General features: G+C 42.8%; 1 protein-coding gene across 2 annotated transcripts in view; it reads left to right on the top strand.

The window, feature by feature from the left end:
- DSCAM (DS cell adhesion molecule) overlaps positions 1–25036 on the top strand; it is an 812726-nt gene that overhangs the window by 635312 nt on the left and 152378 nt on the right. For both annotated transcript variants that reach the window (XM_055279737.2, XM_063640588.1), the window contains 3 exons: positions 21192–21388; positions 22434–22530; positions 23162–23290. In XM_055279737.2, coding sequence (XP_055135712.1) covers positions 21192–21388; positions 22434–22530; positions 23162–23290 — 423 coding nt within the window. The remainder of the gene's footprint in view (positions 1–21191; positions 21389–22433; positions 22531–23161; positions 23291–25036) is intronic.

The raw sequence follows: 25036 nt of genomic DNA on the forward strand, positions 1-25036 counted from the left end.
TGTAGGGGTGAGGTCAGGGAGAGCTCCAGAGAGGAGGTAGGACGTGACTTTAACATGGAAGGAGGAATGAAATCCAGCTCGAAGAACTGGAGGTAGTTTTCAGAATGGCAAAACAGTGCCAGCCAGTCATACCTGGAAAAGGAAAACTATGTTCTCAGACCTCAAAATAGGGAATGGGGGAGGTGGAGAAACATACCTTGTATGTTTGAGTGCTGGGGTGGAATGTCTGGGTAAAGAAGGAGTTAGTGGGTAACTGGAAACAGGTTGCAGCAAGATTATAAAACGTCTTAACTTTTAAGCTGTGAAAACTGAGCTTAATCTGTAAATAGCAGGGAGACATTATAAATTGCAAGTGAGAGGATGTCATACTGGAAGTCACATGTAAGGAAGCTGAGTCTGGCAGAGCTCTAGGGTAGACTGGAGTGGAAAAGGAAGGCGAATGAGCGATGAGTTATAATGCCATTTCACAGCCCAGCACAGGCATCCTGATGATGGCTTGCAGTAAGCTGATGGTCATGGGCCTAGAGGGGGCAAGTCTAATTTAAATGATGCTATAAACCTTGACCAAAAAGGACCAGGCCACTGATTGCCTTGGGGACCTGGAATCCATCCAAGGAGGAGCCTGGGACAGGAATAGGGACAGGGAGAAAGCTTGGAAGGACAGGTGCCACATTTCTTCTGTCTCATGTTGATTGTAAGGGGATGGTGTGCCTTCCAAATGGAAGTACCTGGCTGACCTCCAGAGATGGGAGACGGCAGCTCAGGAGAGAGTGATCAGGGCTTTATAATAAATAATCGAGACAGCCCAAGCAGGTCAGATCAGCAAGGGTAAGAGTGGAAAAGAGAGCAGAAGAGGAAGAACAGAAATGTAGGTGCCCTGTGTGTGCAGGCATCGCCATGCAACGTCTATGAAATGAGTAGTTTCTCACTTCATCCAGTCTTCTTCTTGGCATTTTGCTCAAAGCCTGGCATTATACTGGACAGGTCGAAGGTTGGCCACACACCCTGCATAACCTCCTCACTCATGCTCCCCCACTGCTTCCTTAACAACCTCCTGTCACTCACTGTCATCAAGGCGGAAGCCTGTGCACTTCACTTCATCAACCACGGCAACCAGCTCTGAGAGTCCCAGGTGAAAGACGATGAGGGGAGAATCATTCATTGTCCTCGTGGCTACAGGCAGCCTCTCTGAGCCCACAGAACCTCACCCCTACAATTAATCCTGAATGCGAGTTCTCAGAATAGTGCCACCTCATTTAGCTGTCAGCTGTCTTGCTCTTAGAGCTTCTGAAAAGAAATCACAATAGCTCAGACCTTCTCTTTGGGGGGCTGTTTGTTTTGAGGACTTTTTCCTTAGTTGCATGCTTCTTATCGCCAGCAAAAATTTCTTCATCTCCCTAGAGGATCAAGTTGGCCTGTTTTAGATTTTTAAATGAGAGGTTGAGAGGAGGGAGGAGTCGGGCAGTGAAAGCCGCAGCTGCCTTTCCATATTTCTGCCTCACAACCCAAGGGGATTTTGTGTAGGCCTAAATGGAACCCCCTACAGGGAACAGTTATGTCAGGAGATCTTTCTGCATGTTCTCGTCATACTCAAAATGTTCCTTCACACATAAGTTAGAGAGGACATGTTACTTCTTTCCCCAGCTGTTTCCTGGTGAGTAGGAATTCCTGACCATGTGAGAATATGAGAGCATGCAGCACTCCAAGATCCTTGGGGAAAACAACGAAAGCAACAGCTCAGTGAGCCATTCTCCATGCTCAACCGAAAACCCTTTGAGATTCGCTGCCATTTTCTGTGACAATGGAATTGTGGCCTGATTTAGCTCGGAAATGTGTTGCCCAGGCTGGAGTGCAATGGCGCAATCTCAGCTCACTGCAATGTCCGCTTCCCAGGCTCAAGCTCTTCTCGTGCCTCAGCCTCCCAAGTAGCTGGAATTACAGGCACCCACCACCACACCCAGCTAATTTTTTCGCATTTTTAGTAGAGACAGGGTTTCACCATGTTGGCCAGGCTGGTCTCAAACTCTTGACCTCAGGTGATCCACCCACCTCAGCCTCCCAAAGTGCTAGGATTACAGACATGAGCCACCATGCCTGGCCAGTGCTGCTCAAATTCGAACCAGGAATATTTGTTGATGGGAACATATACTAAATCTATTACTCCGTCGATTCCATTTTTATTCCATGGATAATGTATTATCAATGGTATTATATTAGGTATATAGGTATTATTAGGAACTAATTTGTGTCTCCCCCTAAAATTCGCATGTTGGAGCCCCAACTCCTGCTGTGACTATATTTGAAGATAGAGCCTTAAAGAGGCGATTAAGGTAAAATTAGGTCCTAATGGTAGTTCTCATCTAATCTGACTGGTGTCCTTCTAAGAAGAGGTTAGCGTGCAGCCACACACATGGAGGAGTGACCATGTGAGGACCCTGGGTGAAGATGGTTATCTGCAAGCCAAGGAGAGAGGCCTGAGGAGGAACCAACCCTGTCAACAACTTGGTCTTGGACTTCCAGCCTCCAGGACTGTGAGATAATAAAGTCCTATTATTGAGGCCAATCTGTGGTAATTTATTATGGCAGACTTAGCAAATGAACACAGATCTATCTTTCTGAGACTACAGATAGTTTTCAGTGTTTTAGGGGCTGAATAATATTCCACTTATAGATGTGTAATTTTTAAGTAACTGTGAACATTTATGTAGTGCCTAAAGGCTCCTATAATCAATAAGGTTGCAATGAGCCATCCTTATGCATAAACTATGCACATTTATCTAATTAATTTCCTAGGACAAAATACAAGAAAAGGAATTACAGGGTCAAAAGATCTGCTCATGCAACATATGTTCACACCTGGCCAAACTGGTTCCCAGAAGACTGTACCATCTGACATTGCCATTGCAAGACTGGAGTGCCGGCACCCCAGTCCCCACCTCCTACCAAACTGGACCCTTTTGGTCATCTGCTCTGCAATGGCAAGCAAATTTCACAGAAATTAAAGAAGAAATTAAAGAAAGAAGTTGAATATCTTGGTATTTTAATATTGAAATTTCCGTTTGTTTAATGAATTCTCTATCCTTTTTCACTTTTTCTAGGATTGTTTTTAGTATTTATAAATTTATGTTATTGCATAATAATACTTTTTTTACTATAGTTACAATTTGTTTTTTCAGTTTGACTTTTTAAAAATTTCGTTTTCCTTATTTATTTGTTTGCATGTTTATTGCCATACAGAATCTTTAACGGGATGCATTGTCAAATCTGCTAAGTGTTATCTTTATGGTTTCTATCCTGGGGCATCATGCATGCAATGTCTTTCTTTTCTTGAAATGGAAAAGAAATCACCTAAATTTTCTTTAAATTGTTTTTGTTTTGTTTTGAGACAAAGTCTTGTTCTGCTGCCCAGGCTGGAATGCAGTGGCATGAACAGAGTTCACTGCAGCCTCGACCTGTTGGGCCCAAGGGGTCCTCCCACCTCAGTCCCCCAGCTAGCTGGGACTACAGTCATGTGCTACCATGGCCAGCTATTTTTTTTTTTTTTTTGTAGAGATGGTGTCTTACTGTGTTGCCCAGGCTTCTTTTGAACTTTTTTTTTTTTTCAAATCCCAGGAAAAGCAAGGATTAGAGATGTTTGTTACCACATTGTTGGGATTTTAAAAAAATAAAAGCGGAGTTTTAACTTACTTGATGTAACACATCCAAATAGCTATGTGGAAATGGCCCAGGAAATATGGTTGATGCTGGAGGCACCCATTCCTCTCACTGGGTCTCAATGTGTGCCCTCCTCCACCACCTGCCCAGCTGTACCAATGTACCTCAGGAACATGTGGAATGTGCAGCCTCTGGAGTCCCCCTAGACCCACTGGGTCAGCCCCACAGGCAGGACCTACCCTCGTGTGCTAACGTGCCCTCCAGGGGATGCTCACAGCCTCTGCTCTGCTACCCAGAGCTGCCTCCCTGACCCCTAGCCTCAGGTGCTTTTCCCCAGCAGTTTCCAGTGGATTTATCCTCACCTCGTGTTCCTATCATTAGGGACACACCTACTGAGATGAAGGTATTCTGGTGACAGCTCATTTGCTATTCACACAGGCACACACAGACTCACACGGGTGTTCAAAGCTCTCTTTACCTAGACGCACTGACATTACTATCCTTAGAACTGCGTGGAGTTCAGAGAGAGACGGTTAGAGCACAGGTTACACGTTGTGTCAGATTTCACAGTTCCCTCTGTTTTGGGCATCCCAGGCTCTCTGAGAGGAAGCAGGTGCTGCTGCCAGTGCCAAAAAGCCTCTGTGGGTGAGATAGTTCCATGTCAAATATAAAAGGCCAAATGAGGTAAAACCTCCAATGCCTATTGCATAAATCCTCCCTAAATAGGAGGGAGAGAGCAATGCAACAATCTTTCTTCAGGAGAAACTATAGGTGATGCTTTTAAACATTATTTACTATCCTTGAATAGTTTGAAACATGCTTAAATATCTTATATGCCTGTTTTATATGTGCATATGGTGAAATATATGATGTAATATTCACCCAGGCAAAGAACTGGGGACATGATCAAGGAGACATTTTTAATACTGCAACAGATCATTTTTTGTGGCTCTTTAGCCTGGGACCTTGTGCTGTGTGAGGCACAAGTTTCTGTGTTCAAGAGAACACTTTCTTTTTTCCTTTTTGAGACAGAGTCTTGCTCTATCACCCAGGCTGGAGTGCAATGGTGCAATCTCAGCTCACTACAACTTCCACCTCCCGGGTTTAAGTGATTCTCCTGCCTCAACCTCCCAAGTAGCTGGGATTACAGGCTACCATCACCATGCCCAGCTAATTTTTGTATTTTTAGTAGAGATGGGGTTTTGCCATGTTGGCCAGGCTGGTCTCGAACTCCTGACCTCGGATGATCTGCCTGCCTTGGCCTCCCAAAGTGCCGGGATTACAGGCTTGAGCCACTGTACCCGGCCCAAAAGTACACTTACTTGCATGAAGGAGCAGTGAATGAAACCTGCTAAGGCTCCAGCATGCACTGCTTGGCAGCACTCATCTTCCTTGGAGCTGAATCTTCCTAGCAGGTTTCTGCTTCATTTAGAGCCGTCAATACCTCAATTAGTGTCTGTTCATCTCCCTTGAGAGGGACCGTTACACATGTCTCTTCACGAGCCTCTGAACTCTAAAAACCCCCTGAGAGCTGCTGGGTCATAAAATACCTCCTGATTAACAGTGCTGCTTGCCAACAATTCCTTGCTCCTTCCATTTCCCCCTTTTTAAAGATGTATAACTGACATAAACAGAAGACACAGAAGGGGTGCAGCCTGCCAGCAGTTACATGGAATGTATTCCTGCAAATGTGCCATGCATCTGTTTACCCATTTCACTCCTGGATGCAGGACTCATAAGCCCACATCACAAAGCAGGAAAAAGCACTGGCTTTAGTTGCACATGTGAGTGTGTGTGTGCACGTGTAGACACACTTGCTTGTGTTGGCATTTACTCGAAAGCTAGGATACGACCTCCATCTCTTAGTATCATTAATACTACAATTCAGTTACATGAGAAGACCCTCGCCCCCAGTTTGAATTATGAAAGTAAAGGCGCTGGGTCTGGCTTCCACAGGCTGGGTGTATTCCTTGTTCTTTCAGAAGAGGTGCTTTTCTATCTGCAAAACCGTCGGTGTTATTTTTATCTCTATAGCTTCTCTAAGTCAGTTGTCCCTTCCACAAACCTATAAAATAGGCCAAGGTTATAGAGACCATCTGAGAACTTTAAGGTTTTCCTTTATGAGAAAGGTATTAAATAAGAAAGAAATGTATAGTTGTATATTTATTTTCTAATAAACATAATAAAAAATGCATCATTTTGGCTTTCACACAAAATTTGGGAGAAAGGTTTCAAGATAATTAAAAGTCTTTAGGAGCCGTTGCCCTCTAGTCCTCCAGCAGACGCCGAGGCAGGTGTGAACGTAAACACACATCCACATCCACACAAACACATGCAAACGTGCACATGCAAAAGAATGAATGTACATGCATACAATTGCACACGTGCTCACAGGCACATTCGTGGGTACATGTGTGTGCACACACGCCTACAAATATGGGCCCTACAATTAATCTGTAGCAGCAATCTCTTTGAAAACACCACTGGAAACCCTATTCTTGGAAAGTAAGCAGACCATCACCCCATTCTCTTCAAAACAAGTAACAAAAGTTAGCACTTAAAACACCCCGGTTTTCCTTTTATCTTTTACCTGTGTTGTTAATATTCTACATGATATGATGGACACAACCGTTATATTATTTATCAAATTCATTAATATTTCATTTAAAACCTACATAAGTGAAATTTACTTTTAAACATATTTTATTTATTGCTCAACTTTTATAAAAACCACACTAAATATTTAAAATTTTTATATCTGTATGATCCCATTATCTTAACACTTGTTTTCTTACAATCCTTGCCTATACCTATATATGAAAAGCTCTTTAGCCATACAGGAATGTACAATGTCCTTAGAAAACCAAGTCATGAATACAAATATTAGCTAGAAAAAAACTAACCTTACAAGCACTTTATAATCTACAAAGGTCTTTGCGTGTATTTAATTGTGTTGCTTCTCTCCATTGAGGTGGGCATCACCATTGCACCCATTTGATAGATGATTCAGAACGTAAATACCCACCTAATTTTATAGCTTATCAATTGGCAGAGCCAAAAAGCCTAAAAGTCAGCTCTGCTGATTCCAAAGCCTGAGCTGCTTCTGCAATATGCACACAGGGTACTAGAAAACAAGGGTCTGGGTGACGGGTAGGGGAGAGATGCCACAAAGAACAGATGTAAAGCAGTCCCCAGGTGGGGGATGATTTAGACAGATTGTGGGACCCTAGAGTGTGCATTTCTAGCATGTTCCCAGGTGATGCTCGTTCAGGGCTGTATAATAACTCTGCATATAAGAGGAAAGAAACAACAGACACTGTACATATATGGTAGATATCTGCAAAGATAAGATGGAAGGAAAGAAGCAAGACACAAATGAATGCAGAAAGGTTGATGCTATTTTACATACAGTTCAAAAGCAGCCAAGGATGTACCAAGTTGTTCATGCATCCATACCCAGGTGGGAAACAGATGGGCTGCATGGGTTAAAATTCTGGCTCCACTCCTCTCTACCTGTGTGACCTTGAACAAGTCATTCAGCCTGTCTGCACCTCAATTTTCATACTCATAATTATGACACCTCCTTCCTAGGATTGCTGTAGATATTAAAAGCTAATACATTTCTCAGCATAGAAGTTAATGCATATTAGCTATAATTATCATCCTCATTATTACAGCAGATGTTTTTAAAAGGGCATTTATGTCCTTGATACTAGCATAGTCAAATGAAAAAGGAATGAAAAAATGATACAATCCAGATAACCAAATAAACCGTATGGGCATCATATGCAAGCTAATGGAATCATGCCACTAATGCTTGAATGAAGAGGGCGCAGTGGAAAATGAATATTCACACAGATGAAGATCACATGGTCAGAGTGGTTTCAAGGAAAAGGTGAAACTTTAGGAATCAGAAATATGGTGGAGATTATAAAGTTGAAGGAAGGATCAAAATACTGGGCGTTGGCCCATTTTGGACAACAATCTTCAGGTGGAGGAGATCCCTGGGATACCCTAAAGAGCTATTAGCTTTTAATTTCTATAGCAACCCTAGGAGGGGGTGCTGTAATTATGGGTACAGAAATTGAGGCACAGAGAGGCCAAAGGACTTGTTCAAGGAGATAACCAGCCCAGCTTCCAGGAGACACAGCACACTGAACGGCTAGGAGCCACAGGCAGTGTGCTGTGCAGTGGGTGATGGAGACAAGTCATGGTAGAATTCACCACCCCGTTGAGTGCTAACGGGGATGATATTTATCTTCTCTGTTTCTCCATGAAAAACAGCTGTACATAAAGCAGCTGCTCAAAAGTTAGAACATGGCTTCAGACATGACGACTCTGTGTCTGTCCCCAAGCCACGTGGAAACTGCTGGTTCTGTTCCTATGGAAACTGCTTGCCTTCTGGGAAATGCATCTGAATATAAGAGTGAAGGGTGGCAGGGATGAAATCCACCCCCCAGCTCCCACACAGGGTTGTTGTCAGGCTATTGGTCCAAGACTTGTCCTTCTCATGGTCCTCTACATGGGCCACATGGGTATCCTGGTGACATCATGGCAGGCTTCCCTGGAGCAAGTGATCAGACAGAAAGAGAGAGAAGTGGGGCACCCAAGTAGAAGGTAGAAGCCACAGACCTTTTATAATCTGGTCTCAGAGTGATAAAATGTGGAGAGTTTGAATTCCAGGAGATGAGATTGCCACAGGTCACCTTAAAAACCGGCTAACCCATGGGTCATAATATATTTTTGCTGCAATTAATATCCTGGACAGCACTTATCCAGTTTTTCAGGATGTCATGATCTATTTTCTTCCTTGTTTTATTTTTATTTGTTTTACTATTATCGATGGCAGGAAATCAGAATCTATTTTTTCCTTTTTCTACATAATTATTAAGAAGTTTTCTGCCGGGTGCGATGGCTCACACCTATAATCCCAGCAATTTGGGAGGCCAAAGTGGGCGGATCACCTGAGGTCGGGAGTTTGACACCAACCTGACCAACATGGAGAAACCCCATCTCTACTAAAAATACAAAATTAGCCAGGCATGGTGGTGCATGCCTGTAATCCCAGCTACTTGGGAGACTGAGGCAGGAGAATCGCTTGAACCCGGGAGGCAGAGGTTGCAGTGAGCCGAGATCATGCCACTGCACTCCAGCTTGGGCAACAAGAGTGAAACTCCGTCTAAAAAATAAATAAATAAATAAATAAATAAATAAATAAATAAATAAATAAATAAGTTTTCTTATTGGGCAAAATATAGTACCTATGTACATAACCAAACAGGTGGAAAAAAAAAAAAAAAAAGGAAGAAATGGCCTGCCTGCCTCCATGCGAGTTAGAGGAAAATACTGTTTTTGATCTATTTTGGTTAATATTCATACTTGTCTTAAAAAATAAATCAACTTTCTTCCAGTAACGTGACTTGAAATAACTTCAGAGTGAATGTAATACGAACCCTAAATGTTCTTCGTCTTTATTCTGACACATTTAATCATGTCATAAGGGCCTGGAAAAGCTGCCAGGAAGCGGAGATGTTGTCATTCTTGTTAAAGCTTAGCATCAAATATGACCCACTCCAGCTTGGAAACATGAATTTAGCATCAAATATGACCCACTCCAGCTTGGAAACATGAATTTGATTAATGGTTATAATCTAAGTAACTTCATTATGTAAGCATAATAACTCAGCTGAGGAGATATTTTAGTATGTGCTAAGAATTTGTTAATTCCTGGCTGGAAAAATCATTTTCTTTATAAGGATTAGAGCTGCCCAGTAGGCAGCCTCACTTGCTGAAATTTTATGAACAATAAGTATTTGGACAGGAGAAATTTTTGATTCTGCAGCAGAGATAATCACACTTGGTGTTTCTGTGGGGCCATTCTTCCAACACCCTCAGAGGATTCCTCTAACATAATCTCATTAATCCTCATTACAGCCTTAGGAGGTGGCAGGTCTCATTGTTCTTACAGATGAGGAAACGGAGATGAAACCGAGAGGCAGAGACCACAAACAGGGAAAATACTACTTGGCCTTTGAACGGCTTGAGAAGAAATAGGCAAAAAGACTCAAGCCATTTTCTCTAGCAAAGTTCTACAGACTCTTTAAAAAATAATGTTTTGTATACCAGTGTTCACAATAGCCAAAAGGTGAAAGCAACACAAGTGTCCATTGACAGATGACTGGATTATACAAATGCTGTATACACATATCTTGAAATATAATTCAGGCTTAGAAAAGAAGGAAATGCAGACACAGGCTACAGCTTGACTGAACCTTGAGGAGATTATGCTAAGTAAAATGAGCCAGATACAAAAAGACAAATACTGTATGATTCTTCTTATAGGAGGTCCCCAGAGAAGTCAAACTCATAGAGACGGAAAGTAGAATGGTGGCTGCCAGGGCCTGGGGGGCCAGAAAAAGGAGAGAATAGGAATTGTTTAAGAGGTGCCAAGTTTCAGGTTGGGAAGATGAAAAAGTTTGGGGGATGAATTGTAGTGAAGGCCGTACAGCAGTGTGCCTTGCAGCTGAGAAAACGGAAATTTCAAGGACTTTATGGGGAGTCTCCTGTAAATGGACTCAGGCCCCAGAATGAGGGGCTTCCAAGGGTGTTCTGATTTGAAGACAGACTAAGAATGTACTTAGTCCACTGAAAGTGACGAAAATGACAGATTTTTTATTACGTGTATTTTACCAAAAAAAAAAAAAAAAAAAAAAAGGAGAATCCTGAGGAGAGCAAGTATTCGCTGTGACTGGGAAGATACTACTGTGGGTGTTTTTTTGTTTTTTGTTTTTTTAATTTTACTTTAAGTTCCGGAATACATGTGCAGAATGTGTGGGTTTGTTACATAGGTATATATGTGCCATGGTGGTTTGCTGCACCCGTCAACCTGTCATCTAGGTTTTAAGCCCTGCGTGCATTACGTATTTGTCCTACTGCTCTCCCTCCCCTTGCCCCTCACCCCCCAACAGGCCCCGGTGCGTGTTACTCCGCTCCCTGTGTCCACGTATTCTCATTGATCAACTCCCACTTATGAGAATAGTCAGAATGGCTATTATTAAAAAGTCAGGAACAACATATGCTGGCGAGGCTGTGGAGAAATAGGAATGCTTTTACACTGTGGGTGAGAGTGTAAATTAGTTCAACCATTGTGGAAAACAGTGTGGTGATTCTTCAAGGACCTAAAACCAGAAATACCATTTGACCCAGCAATCCCATTACTGGTTATATACCCAAAGGATTATAAGTCATTCTACTGTAAAGACACATGCACACTTATGTTTATTGCCACAGTATTTACAATAGCGAAGACTTGGAAACAACCCAAATGCCCATTAATGATAGACTGGATAAAGAAAATGTGGCACGTATACATGATGGAATACTATGAAGCCATAAAAAAGAATGAGATCATATCCTTTCCAGGGGATGAAGCTGGAAGTCATCATTCTCAGCATACTGTGGGTGTTTTTATGGCTCCCAGGTGATGTAAGGAATAGGAACCACAGATTTAATGAAAGATAATGGTGATGTATTGAGTGGCTTGGGAAGATGTTGATTGCAAGTGGATTAGCCACTTCCCTCATTAAGGCTTGCCTCTGTACCCATTGCCTTCATGATGGGAAGAGTGGGCTCCCTACTTCAGATTCCAGATTGTGGTTAGTCATATCTAAGTCTTACCCGAAAGACTGCCCTGTCCTCAGCTCTTCTTATTCCCCTCCTGCTCAAGGTACCTGGGCTGTTTCTTTCTACTGGAAGCAGTAGAGGCTGCCTAGGGAGTGGAGTACTGTCCTGACATTCAGGGACAGCATCATGGGTACACGACCAGTCCAGTCCCACAAGCCAAAGATTATCTGCAGCCGCCATCTTGAATTCTTAACAATTTTGTCTTTGAAATTGTGTTTTGCAAGTGAAGTCCAGTGTGACAATGGAGCATGAACAGGGTATGTGGAGCCACAGCTCCCATGTTATCCTACCTCCCACTGCCTCTCCAGAATAGATTTTCAGCTGTCCACTCTCCTGCCCCCTGGAGCCCCAGGCTCCCCTTTCCTGCAACTGCCCAGCAATGGCTATGGTCATCCAGTCCATGGGGATCTGGGCAAGTATGTGGAGAAGGTCAGAGACAGCCTCCTGTACCATTTCTGGGTGTGGCACCCCTCCCTGCTTCTAGGTGGTAGTACCAGAGAGTTTACAGAGGATGACTGGGCAGGGTGGGTCCCCAGGTCACTGAGGGTCACCTATTCGACTGAGAGAGGCCTGACTACACATCCCCACCCTGGCCTGGGTATGATGATGGTGGGGATCCAGGCATGTGGGGGGGGCACATGAGTGTGCATGCCAAGTCACAGGGCTGTTACTGGGAGTTAGGGAGGGTCAGCACTTGACCAGCCACTATCACCATGCCAGAGGAAGTGGGATATTAAATAAAAAATAAAGGCCATCATGACAGAGGGAGAGAGGGAGACCACAGAAGGAAGGAAAAAGGTTTATATTTTAGAACTTTAATGGCACCTTTTTCCTGCTTTTTGAACAAAAGGCTCCATATTTTCATTTTGCTCTGGGTCCTGCAAATTATGTAGCCAGTCTCGTCTGCATAATTCTACAAATATGCAATAGGCTTGCGGGAGATGTTTGGGTCTTGCCTTGCAGCTGAGAAAATGGAAATTTCAAGGACTTTATGGGGAGTCTCCTGTAAATGGACTCAAGCCCCAGATTGAGGGGCTTCCAAGGGTGTTCAGGCTTGAAGACAGTCAGGCTGACCACAGATACCCCTGTGGTCAGACACTGTGCACCCTGTGGCCAGCCTTGGCCTCCTCCACCACTGTAAGGCAAAGAGGCTTTGCACTTGGAATCAGAAGACCTGGATTCTCCTTCTAGATCTTCCATTTACTAGTTGTATGACTTTAGGCTAATTACTTAGTTTCCCCATCCTGTGTAATTATAGGTAAACGGAATTAAGAATCCCTTCTCCACTGAGAACACGTATGTTGCTGTAAGCCCATGATGTGAAAATGATCTGAGACGTGAAAGGACAGAAGGACAGATGCATTATTAACTAACTGTGCTGCTACTACCATTTAGCTTTCCAGACCCTGGAGGAAGGAAGGAGGAAAGAGAAGGGAAGAGAGGGGATGGGAAAGATTCATCACTTTAGGGATTAATGAAGATCATTTTACTGTATTACTTTTATGGCAATATTGATTTTTTTAAATAAACTTACTAAATAAAATAGAACTTTGCATTAGGGATAGGAGAGAGGCAAGGGGAATAGGTCTAGTCATTTCTAGTCTTAAACTCCCCAGTTCTCTGTTTCCTTACTTAGAAATTAAGGAGAGCCTGGGCAAAGTGGCTCACGCCTGTAATCCCAGCACTTTGGGAGGCCGAGGTGGGCGGATCACAAGGTCAGGAGATCGAGACCATCCTGGCTAACAAGGTGAAACCCTGTCTCTACTAAAAATACAAAAAATTAGCTGGGCATGGTGGCGGGCGCCTGTAGTCCCAGCTACTCGGGAGGCTGAGGCAGGAGAATGGTGTGAACCCGGGAGGCGGAGCTTGCAGTGAGCCAAGATTGTGCCACCGCACTCCAGCCTGGGTGACAGAGCAAGACTTGGTCTCAAAAAAAAAAAAAAAAAAAAAAGAAATTAAGGAGAAAGGGGAGAAGATGTCAAGTAGAAATTAATTCCAAAATTCTCTTATATTCTAATCTTTATTTTTGCCCATTTAAAGGCAGTGTTTGGTGTCTGGTTTCTATTTGACCGTCTACATAGACATTTGTTAATATAGATGCAAATCCAATGAATCTGCTGGAAATGTTTTGTCTACATGTCTCAATTCTATTTATAGCATAATTTAGAATCACCTTAAAATAGCACTCATATGTCTTGGGTCATTTCCATGGCTAGTGTTTTTATTCCATCATGTTGTCGTATGGCTGAAATACTTATGCAGTATGTGGAAAAGTTCTTAGCACACAGTCAACATTCATAAAAATTAGCTATTGTTGTTATTATGGCACTGTGAAGGAGAAAGCAGAAAAAAGCAGGAGACAGAAATGGAGGATGAAACAGAAGAAAGAGAGGGGAAAGTGAAGAAGGAAGGAAGGGAAAAATGAAGAAAAAATTGGGAGGGAAGGAGGAACAGAAGGATAGAGGGAAAGAAACAAAGAAAAAAGGAGAAGGAGGGGAAATGGCAATTAGAGGGGGAAAAGACCTTCGGGATCATCGGATTGAGTTGTTTCAATCCAGGCTGTATATTTTGGGATTGTCTGGGAAACTTAAATAAATCCATGCATAACCCCCACCCCCAGTGACTCTGAGCCAATGTGTAGTGGGGCCTGAGCAATGGCCTATTTTAAAGGCTTCTAGGTGATTCCGAAATATAGTCCAGGTTGAGAGCCCCGATCCCATTCAGCTCCTCTATGACTCAGGTGAGAAAGCCAAAACCCAGGACGGCCAAGGGTCCTGCCCAGTCCCAGCGGCAGGAGGTCGGAGTCAGATTCTGCACTCCCAGGCCCCTTCCTCACCTTTCCTTTTGGTAAGACATATGTGAGGGGCAGCACTCTACCCCAGGCGCCACCTAAGTCCACATCACCTCCCTTTCCTTTGGTAAGACGTATGTGAGGAGCACCACTCTACCCCAAGGGCCACCTAACCCCACATCACCTCTGCAGGCCAGGATGCGGCAGTTCCTTTACCTGGGACACCAGGAGGCCAGTGCATCTCCACCCTGAGCTGCAGAATCCAGGCAGGTGGCTGCCGTCTTATAGCTCGACCTTTGAGACCCACGCTGATGTATGTGTTTACCGAAGGTAGTTTTAAAATAGAATAATAAAAAAAGTGTTCAGTAAATTTTGATAACAAAGAAAACACATTTTGATTCAACACTGTGCATTAAAGTGTGAACTGTGGAATCCAGGCAGTAGATACATGGCTGATTGGCTTCCCGTATGTTTGAAATTTTTTCATAATAAAAACTTGGGAGGACTGTTTTAAAAGGGGCTTGAAAAAATAGCTTTAAAATGTGTTTATGTCCCAGAGCATCTCCCTCTTTTGACTTCCCACCCGGGAACCCTGTAATTCCTGCCTCAGTTTCCCATCTTAGGCATTGGGCCAGGTTTATGCTGCCTCGTTCTTGGCTCCACACCCTCCTCTGCCATATCTGCTCTGAATACCTGGAGGGACTGAGAAACTTCCCAGGATACAAACTTCCTATGCTAAAACACTAGAAGTCCTGGACACTCTGGGACAGTTGGCCATCTCCTATGTTGGGGTGATCATGACGATGATGGTTTTCGAATAGGACCGATCAAAGTCAGATCCTGACGGACTCCTGTATTTGGGCTTTTGACACCCATTCTTCTCTATAAAATGAAAGTATTGAGCCAGATGCTTGTGACAGGAATCTTGTCTCATGCGGGATTATCCAGGCTGTTTGGTACTTTCTCCTGTTTTCTTTTCAATCTGTTTTCTTTTTGGCAGAACCAGGTAGGAACAAAAACCATAAAAATGTATAAGGATTAATTTTGCATTATTGATAGAGTCATTAAAAGACTTGAGAGTAAAGTTTGGAACCAATCTTTAATATCAGTGATTTACTGATAGAATTTTTCATTCTCTCTGTATCCTAGGGTTAAAAATTTAATATATGCATCAATTTATCACTGAATTATTTGTCAAAACATACAGTGACAAACTTCATATTTTAATTAATAAATAATAAGGGTTTACTTTCATTGATAAAGTTAATTATTGCTCTTAGGTTAATCTCACTATCTTCTCAGTATCTCTTGTACGATGGGAACACCCTTTAAAATTATTAATGTAGTGAAACACTCTCCTAAGTATTGTTCTGGTAAATGTTTAACAATTAGCTATTGATGGGGAAGAGGATGGAGAAAGCCCTGATTTCTAGCGCTTGCCAATTTCGGTGGTATAAATACTACTACCATTGCCAATTTCAAGCTAAATGGGAAAGAGACATGACTGCACTGCCAAGCTGGGCAGAGATATGCACAATCAGATCTCCCTGGCCAATGACAGCAGCTCCACTACACCACTGCATCATTATGCTGCAAAAAAAGTAGGTCAGAGGGATGCTCCCTTATATCATAAGAACATAGATTTGCTGAGCATTAAGGGTGCTGTTAGATAATATTATAGTTTATGAAGCAAATTTATAAATTGATATGATGTAAAACAGCACCTTCCTCAATGGGTAGTTTTGCAGGAGAGGCACACAGCACACAATCTTTGGACAAAGCGTTCTTGGGTCTAGATCTCCCTTGGCCCTGCTAGCAGGGTTTGCCCACGGCCTCTCCTTGGTACCAATCCCTGTTAAATTACCCCATCCATTTGTTATGCTTCAGAAATCCTCGCAAAAAGGGCTGCTGTACAGACATGTTGTCATCTCTAGGCATCCATAACTGTGACAAGTGAAAAGGTCGTGCCTTCAAACATTAGCATTGCAAAGAAACCATGATAATGATTCATTTTTTCCTTTCCACCATTTCTTTAAAGGGCTGAAAATACTTGAGCTGGATAGGAGAACATGGGCTAGTCAGAGCATTTCTCTCTAAGTGCTGAATTTAATAACCAGAACAAAAATACCCATTTTAGTAGGGCACTCTTTCAAAGTAGAAATCTAAATAAAACTGAGGAGTATTTTGTGCAGATTAAGATGGGCAAATCATAAACAAACCAGAGGTCTATGGCTTGGCCAAGGTACTTCTCTCATCAAATGCAATAAAGCTTGTGATTATTTTTTAAAAAAAGGAAAAGAGAAGAAAACAAACAAGTCCTCAAAACAATGCTGCAGTTTTTGGAGAACAGTTCTTCCAGTTGGTTGTTTTAAAGTACTAGGGAATTACATTCTGGGTCAACACCAGCCTTAGAGCTCCTAGAATAGGACAGAAACCCTTACTTCAGAATTGGCTTGCTCTCATTGGAATATAGTGAGTGAGTGTTAAACTACCCTGGATTTGGGAGGTGATGATGGTGACTTACCATGTTCTCACAGGAAAACTGTCTGTTTTTATGTCTTACCATTTTACAGATTTCCTTTTTACAAACACTGCACAATAGGAAATCCTGACCATAGCCTTGAGATGCCCAGGAGACTGGGAGGCGTTAAACATGGATTGATTTTCAGTTTTGCAACAAGAGTTTCTATATTTTGTTCTAAGGATGAGGGTGTTGCAGGAATCAGGACACTCATCAGGAATTGGGGGGTGGGGGATGATGGTAGTGGACAGGGGTCACCTTTCAAAGCTAAATTATATGTGAGTGTCATGGTTTCTGATTCACATTCCCCAGTTGTGAGAGAAAGAATGAGGAGAAAATATTTTCTTGTTCATACGCCTGTAATTTATTTATTCACAGTTTTGTAATTTAGGTTACTTTTGTTGGCTTTGAGATCTCTAACTATATTGAGTTAGCCCTTTTCCCTTATGAGAAAAAATCTTGATTAGTGAATTTGAGGCCAAACAGAAAGTGCCACCACCTTCAGTTCCTCTGTGATGGCAGATCCATGGTGAGCCTGGGGTTTCTACAGCCAGTAAGCCTCCAGCTGTTGAGAAACATGCCAGCTCACCTTTTTGTAGGTGCACCCAGTTTCTGCTCTTTGAGTTCCCCCATTGAATTCAAATGGTTGAACTCAAATTGTTGAACTCAGATGGTTGAAAGGGAATGTTCTTGTTCCCTCACCATAAATACTGAATCTTAACACATCCTCTCTTTCCCTCTTCTCTCTCCAATCTCCTTCCACGAGAGTGCAAAATGGTGCTGCCACTTGGTCAAACAGTGTGGCAGTTTCTCAAAATGTTAAACAGGAAATTGCCATATAACCCAGTAGTTCCACTTCTAGGAATCTCTCCTGGAAAAAAAAAATGAAAACATTTGTTCACACAACAGCTTATACAGGAATATTTATAGTATAATTACTCATAATAGCCCCAAAGTAGAAACAACCCCAGTGTGCATCAGTGGGTGAGTGCATTTAAAAAAATGCAATATATCCTTGTGCTGCAATATCATTTAGCAATAAAAAGGAACAAAGTACTGTGCTATGACATGGATGAACTTTGACAACATTATGCTTAGTGAAAAAAATCCAGAAAGCTAGATACTAAAGAATACATGCTATATGATTCCATTTATAAAAAATGATCAAAAAAGGCAATACAGGGACTGTTAGTCTGTTCTTTTAAAGACATACCTGAGAGTGGGTAATTTATAAAGGAAGGAGGCTTAACTGACTCACAGTCCTACACGACTAGGGAAGCCTCAGGAAACTTACAATCATGGTAAAAGGGGAAGTAAACATGTGCTTCTTCACATGGCGGCAGGAAGGAGAAGTGCAGAGTAAAGGGCGGAAAGCCCCTCATAAAACCATTAGGTCTTGTGAGACCTCACTCACTATCACGAGAACAGCATGGAGGTAACCACCCCTATGATTCAATTATCTCCCACCAGGCCCCTCCCATGACACATGGGGATTATGGAAACTACAATTCAAGATGAGAGTTGGGTGGGGACACAGCCAAACCATATCAGGGAGAGAAGGTAGATTAGTGATTGCTTAGAACTTGAGGGGGAAAAGAGAAATGACTGAAAGTGGGCAGGAGAAATCTTTTGGGGTAATGTAAATGCTCTAAGATTTGATTCAGTGATGATTATACAACTGTGTATATTTGTATTCAGGTTATAATGGTATATATGTATATGTACTGGATAATATAAATGTATTTGTAATGGGTTGAATAGTATCCCCCAAAATTAATATCCCGTTAGAACCTTGGAATATGACCTTATATGGAAATAGAGTCTTTGCAAATATAATCCGTTAAGAAGAGATCATACTGCATTAGGGTAGGTCCTAAATCCAGTGACTGGTATCCTCATAAGAAGTCCATGTGAAAAGACACAAACATTCAAAGAAGAATATAAATTATGTGAAGATAAGGCAGAAGCTGAAGTTTTGCTGCCACAAGCCAAGGAATGCCTGGGGCCACCAGAAGCTGGAAGAGGCAAGGAAGAGTCTTCCTCTAGAGCTTTTAGAGGGAGCATGGCTCTGCTGTCAACTTGATTTTGGAATTCCGGCCTCCAGAACTGTGAGAGAAGAAATTTCTGTTATTATAAGTCACATAGATTCTAGTAATTTGTTACAGGCACTCTAGGAAGCTAATGCAATATTAAGTGTACAACTGAATTGCACACTTAAAACAGGTGAATTTTATGGTATGAATATTATACCACAATAAAGCTGTTAATAAAAATAAACATTTTTCTTTTATAGGCTAGGGGAAGAGGGGGATCAGAACCAAAGGCTGGGGACAGTACAGCCAGTTTTGCTGCATCTCAGAATGCCAGAAAAGGAATTTCACGACAGTTTTGAGCAACTCTCTTTGATATTCAGGACTCTTGGCACCTCTTTCTTGTGTCACCAATTTGCCTACTTTCCATCTTATTACACGGTCAGTGCTGTGGGGCGCATTTCTGCCACATGGCTGCTGACTCTAGAGAAACTCCCAAATGTAGGTTCTTCTGTGGGTGTTCAGGCTACAGAACTGGTAGTATTTTGATGTTTCATTATATGTCTCAAACCTCTCTGGTAAGCCATGGGAAAAGACATGACCCAGTATGTGCCAGTCTTAGAAGAAGCCACAGTGTTTCTGTGGTCAAGTACCTTGGAAGTCTTATGAGGCAAGCAATCAAGTACATAGTCTGAGCTTGACCTCAGAAATGGGGGAAGGGAGCTTCTTCCTGTGATTGGAGAAATGAGATTAAAAAGCAAATAAAAAGATAGTTATGTTTTGATGAATTTTCAAACCTTTCTAGTCCTTTTTGTTAACATCTTGTTCCTTTATCATATTTTTAAAATATCTTTAAACATTCTTGCATAGTTATTTTGCAGTCTGTATCTGACAACTGTATCATCTGAAGTCCTGGGAGGCCGGTTCTCAATCATGGTGTTAGTCTTCTCATGTGTTCTTTAGTTTTAGTTTGTGAGCTCATGGCCAGCAGGGCTTTATCTGGGTGCATTTCAGTGGGCCTGGACAGAGGACACATTCTTCTAGAGTATGTTAGCTTTTGCTAGGCTCCTCAGGCCATTATCAAATTACAGTCACCTTCATGTTAATGCTTTAGCATGAATTTGACTACAGACCTATGTAGAGTCAGGCCAGTTTTATAAATTCTCAGGGGAGAGATTGTTTTTCTACATATATAACACAAGCTGAGGCAGTTTTCTTCTCTCTTTGCCTTTGTGGATTTTTATTTATTATTATTATTATTTTGGTTATATACTTTCTGTCAAGATAGAACACTTTGAGGAGCCTGGCTTTGGAGGTCTCACGTTTAATGTCATGCCTCTCAGGTAGTCAAAGCACCACCATTATATTACCTCTGGCTTTTCACTATCAGCTTTTGTGTTTGGTCTCTGGTTTTTCTCTCACTTTCTGATAAGCTTAGTATGCATTTTAAAAGGTGTTTGTTACATGCAGTCTACAATTTATAGGTGGCTTGTGGAATTGGGGTGGGATCTTGTGTCATCTATTGCCAATAAAAGAAGTCTATATATTAGACTTCTTTTAATTTTGATGTGGGAAAGGAAAGTTGAGAAGCTTCACAAATAAAGGGTTCCCTTTTCTCAGTAAATTGGAGATGAGATTCTCTGCTCTAAGTTATGGAAGAAGGACAGGTTTGAGGTCTCCAGTGACTGATAAAGGTTTGCAAGGTTTATAACAACTGTGGGAGATGGGCATTGTGAAAACTGGTTACAAGGACTGGTTAGCAGCAACAAGGGATTCACCTAAAGTTGACTAAAAGTGGAAGTTTTATCCCCATTGTTTAAAATGATAGTTAGAAACCAGTAACATCATTGTATTAGTCCGTTTTCATGCTGCTGATACAGACATGCCCGAGACTGGGCTATTTACAAAAGAAAGAGGTTTAATGGACTTACAGTTCCGTGTGGCTGGGGAGGCCTCATGACCATGCTGGAAGGCAAGGAGGAGCAAGTCACATCTTACATGGATGGCAGCAGGCAAAGATAGAGCACTTGTGCAGAGAAAATCCCGTTTTTAAAACCATCAGATCTCATAAGACTTACTCACTATCATGAGAACGGCATGGGAAAGATCCGCCTCTGTGATTCAATTACCCCCCACCAGGTTCCTCCCGTGAAACATGGGAATGAATTATGGGCGTACAATTCAAGATGAGATTTGGATGGGGACACAGCCAAAGCATATCAATCATTCTGGGTGTGCTAAGGGACATAGGCCATAGCCCTCAGCAGGGTTGGAAGAGCGACGTGCCGTGGATATGAAACGGCATGGCAATTTCTGCTGAGGGCTCACTTACTCAAGTTTCATTTTTCTGCTGCCTTTCCTTTATTTTGCTTGAGATTCTCACTCAGCAGTTTCTTGAATAAATTTCATTTCAAAGAAATATCTCTTGAAGCATGATTTACCTGAGTGTTTTGCCAGGGAAAATCAAGAACCCTGCTTTGCTGAACAAGTTGTGTCCCTTTTGGTTTTTCAGTTCCTGCGATGATAACATCCTATCCAAATACTACCTTGGCCACGCAGGGGCAGAAAAAGGAGATGAGCTGCACGGCACATGGTGAGAAGCCCATTATAGTCCGCTGGGAGAAGGAGGACCGAATCATTAACCCTGAGATGGCCCGTTATCTTGTGACCACCAAGGAGGTGGGAGAAGAGGTGATTTCTACTCTGCAGGTAAAAGCATGGCAAATGCAACACATTGGAACGAACTTTATTGGAAGAATAAGTCTTTCCTTTCACACAAGTGGGTGCAGATAAGTAGCAGATAATCTTTTGGAATTTATTTACGAAGCACTATTTCTCTCCCCTTTCACACAGCGAGATTAGTGAAGTAGCCTTCAAAAATAGTGCTTCAGCCTAAGTGTTATTAAGAATAGGGTTATTATGAATGCAGCAGGGAACCAAACTGTAATAAAAAAAAAAGTGAGAAATAAGGTTTTTAAATGACAGTTAATCCTTGAGGAATGACGGCCTATGCTGTGTGCATGTTTTAACTTCCTGCAAAAAGAAAAATGAGACGGGCTTTGGGACAAAAATATTATCATAAAAACTATCTTGCTTCTTTGGAAAAATCCACAATAAAAAAAAAATTCTGTCGTTAAAAGGGGATCACAAAAGCTAGAGAAGAGGACTGTGAGTAGTGAACTGGTTTGTGCTGTTATCATGCGGATGGAGAATGATACTGTAGCACACACAGGGTGGGGAGGTGGGGAAGCCCGGTGTTTGAAATGCTTATATTGGCTCTCAGACAAAGGTCCATTCCTGGAATCCTCCTAGAAAAGGAATCTGATGCCAGTCTTGCTGGCCCCCAGCCCTGGCTGCAGTATTTAATCTGTCTCTTTAGGCATGGTTGCTTTGGATACCATTAAAAAAATGTATATGTGGGATATATGTCAAGCTGACCACGACATCCTATATAAATTACACTTTCAATTTAATGAGCTACACCTGACGTGGATAGTGTACATGAATCCTATTCATCCGCCTACTTTCAATTACACTGAAATAATTTGTCCTCAGAGGGATACGTGCATGTGTGTGATTTAGTGTATGTGAGTCTGGAGGAATGGGGGTTTTGTGAGTGTGTGTGTGTGTGAGTGTACCTATGTGTGTGCTGGGCATGGCAGGAGAACTGAAAGAGTGGAGAGAGAGAGAGGTTTACGGCCCGAAGTCATTTTGCCTGCTGAAAAAGATGAATTTCTTTCTGCTTTACACATAGATTTTGCCAACTGTGAGAGAAGATTCTGGTTTCTTTTCCTGCCATGCTATTAATTCTTATGGGGAGGACCGTGGAATAATTCAGCTCACAGTGCAAGGTAGGAAGACGATCGCATAAGAGAATAAACACAGTCATTTCAGGATGGGAGCTGTATGCTCAGCCTCGGGCATCTGTGTGGCCTCAACTTGCCATGTAACACTTCCAAATTCCCAGGAAATTTTGAATATGTATAATGTCAGTGCTAAAGCAGAATTTTGCAGTGCCTGTGATTATGTCAAAGGAAAACCCCCAAACAGGGAACGAAGCCCTTAGAGGAACCAGTCAAGATGACAAGCCCGTGACAGTCAAGCCACATGCACACAAGTACAGTGGTGGAATTTCTTTGCTCAATTTTAGGAATCCATGTACTAGATGATCAGAATGAAAGGGAAGTTTAACATTTGGGGCCAAAGTATGTTTTGAGTTAAAGATCCAAGCTAGAATAGTGACATTTTATATCCTCCAGGCTTGGTCCCGTTCTTAAGGGCTATGAAAATTGAAAGTCTTGGGAAAGTGGAATTTCTCTTCCCTAAAATGTGATTAGGAAAAAGAAAATGCTTCCAAATAAAAAGCTTCTGTTCTTGTCTAATGCAGACAAATCGTTTGTGAGTCATGCTCAGCATTTCCACCAGCGTTTCATGTCAGAGCTCTGTTTGAACTAACTCGGAGTCTTTCTGTTAATGGCGCAGAGCCCCCAGACCCTCCTGAAATTGAGATCAAAGATGTCAAAGCACGCACAATTACGCTCAGGTGGACCATGGGGTTTGATGGAAACAGCCCCATCACAGGCTACGATATTGAATGCAAAAATAAATCAGGTAAGTTCTTTACTTCCTCCAGCTTCATTTCCACCTCAGAAAGTTCTTTTATTTTTCTCCTTATTAATGTGTTTTACCTGTAAGCGCACAGCGCAGCTCACAGGAGCTCAGAGGGCACCATTTCCCCAAGTCTCCTTGCTGGAAGCACATCCTGGCTTTCTGCTGCGGGAGTGGAGTTTCGTGTTGAGGCTCAGCTCTGCTGCTTTCTTTTTTAGCCAGCCCTGACTTCAGTCTTGCTTCCTGCTGGACTCCTGGATATTGCAGCTGCCTGTTGGCACGTGGGCAGTGGCTGATGGAGACAGGCCCCCACCATGACCTTTTCTATCTCACCTGCTCCCTTCACTTCCCATTTCCCCAGTTGGGTGACTTTTGTAGAGCCTGAGCCTGTGTCCTGTACCCAGAGCGTTGAGCTCGAGCTGTGCTTGGTGTCGGTTGGATAAGCTGTGCAGTGGTGGTTGGTGCAGAAAAAGGAAAATTCACTCTGGATCAACCTCCTCGAAATGCTCAGGGACCATCAGCGACACTGGCTGCTGCACCCAGGACCACTCAGCCCAGAGCCCATAAATAAAACTGACCCTGCTGCCAGGGCCGCTGCAGGTGTGCCCATTCGTTGCCTTCAAGGAACAATGCTGGGGCCATTTTGAACTTTATGATGCATTGGGCGAGGGTAGAATACCACCACTGTGGCCTCTAGTCAGAATTTTTACTGTGTCTCATAAAGGATATGAGGAATTCGAGCACCACCAGCATGGGAAGGGTTAATAAAATCCTTATAGGCCACAAAAGCGGCTTTATTTTTCACTTCCTGGACACCGCATGTTATTTCAGATTACCCAGTTGTGACCCATTTAATATCTTTGGCACTAAAGTTGTAGTAAAAAATCAAGCTCGAGGCAGCTGGGAACCACAGGTCAGGAGTGAGGAAGTGTTTCAACAGAGCAAGCCAGGAACAGAGCCAGGAAATGGTGACTGCAAAGGGAAGCCAAGGGGTGACTCTTCAGGAATTCAGGAGAACAGAATTTGAAGATTGGGAAGATATGGATCAAAGCAAAAAATAGTGTTTTGAAAAGTAGTATCTGTGACTTGCTGGGTTGGAAATGCACGTAAGAAAAGATGGAATGGCTCAGGCCATCGGCCTCTGAGTTGCAACTGGGGACCAAGAAGTGAGGTGTCACTTACACAAAGTCTGAGGAAGGGCCTTCCAGGGGTTGATTGGACTGCAAGTCTCACCGTAGCCAAGAAATGCTGCAGAGCCAGGGCCCCGGGCTCAGGGGTGAGGCACAGTGATCTGGGGGGCTCGCCCAAGACAGTGCTGAGCTAAACAAGCGTCTTTCGGGGACTAGGACAAACAGGTTTCCCAAGGGCCCAGGGAGGAGAGGCTGACCTTGCCTTTGTTCTAAAGAAGTGGGATTACAAGTTCATGTATACAGGTCTTGAAGCGAAGCAAATGCTTCTTAGGTGAGGCAGGCACATTTGAGCAGAAACTGGCCTGGAACTTAGTGACAATGATGAGAGCTCAGACAGATGCAATGAGCACCGTGGGGACAGGGACAGCCCTTTATCTCACCGGCTGCACACTGGCTATGGGGCTGCAGGCTGCCCGTGCTGTTGGTGCTGGAGCACACAGGAGGCCTCTCCTAGTGGAGCAGCTCAGGACCTCCCCTGTCCTCATGGAGAATCAGGCATTGCCAGATGCTGGTAGCAGGCCTAGGTTCAGTTGTTTGGGACCCAGCCTGTGTGGGATTC

This window comes from Symphalangus syndactylus, chromosome 5 (genome assembly GCF_028878055.3).
Source record: "Symphalangus syndactylus isolate Jambi chromosome 5, NHGRI_mSymSyn1-v2.1_pri, whole genome shotgun sequence".
Classification (NCBI taxonomy): Eukaryota; Metazoa; Chordata; class Mammalia; order Primates; family Hylobatidae; genus Symphalangus; species Symphalangus syndactylus.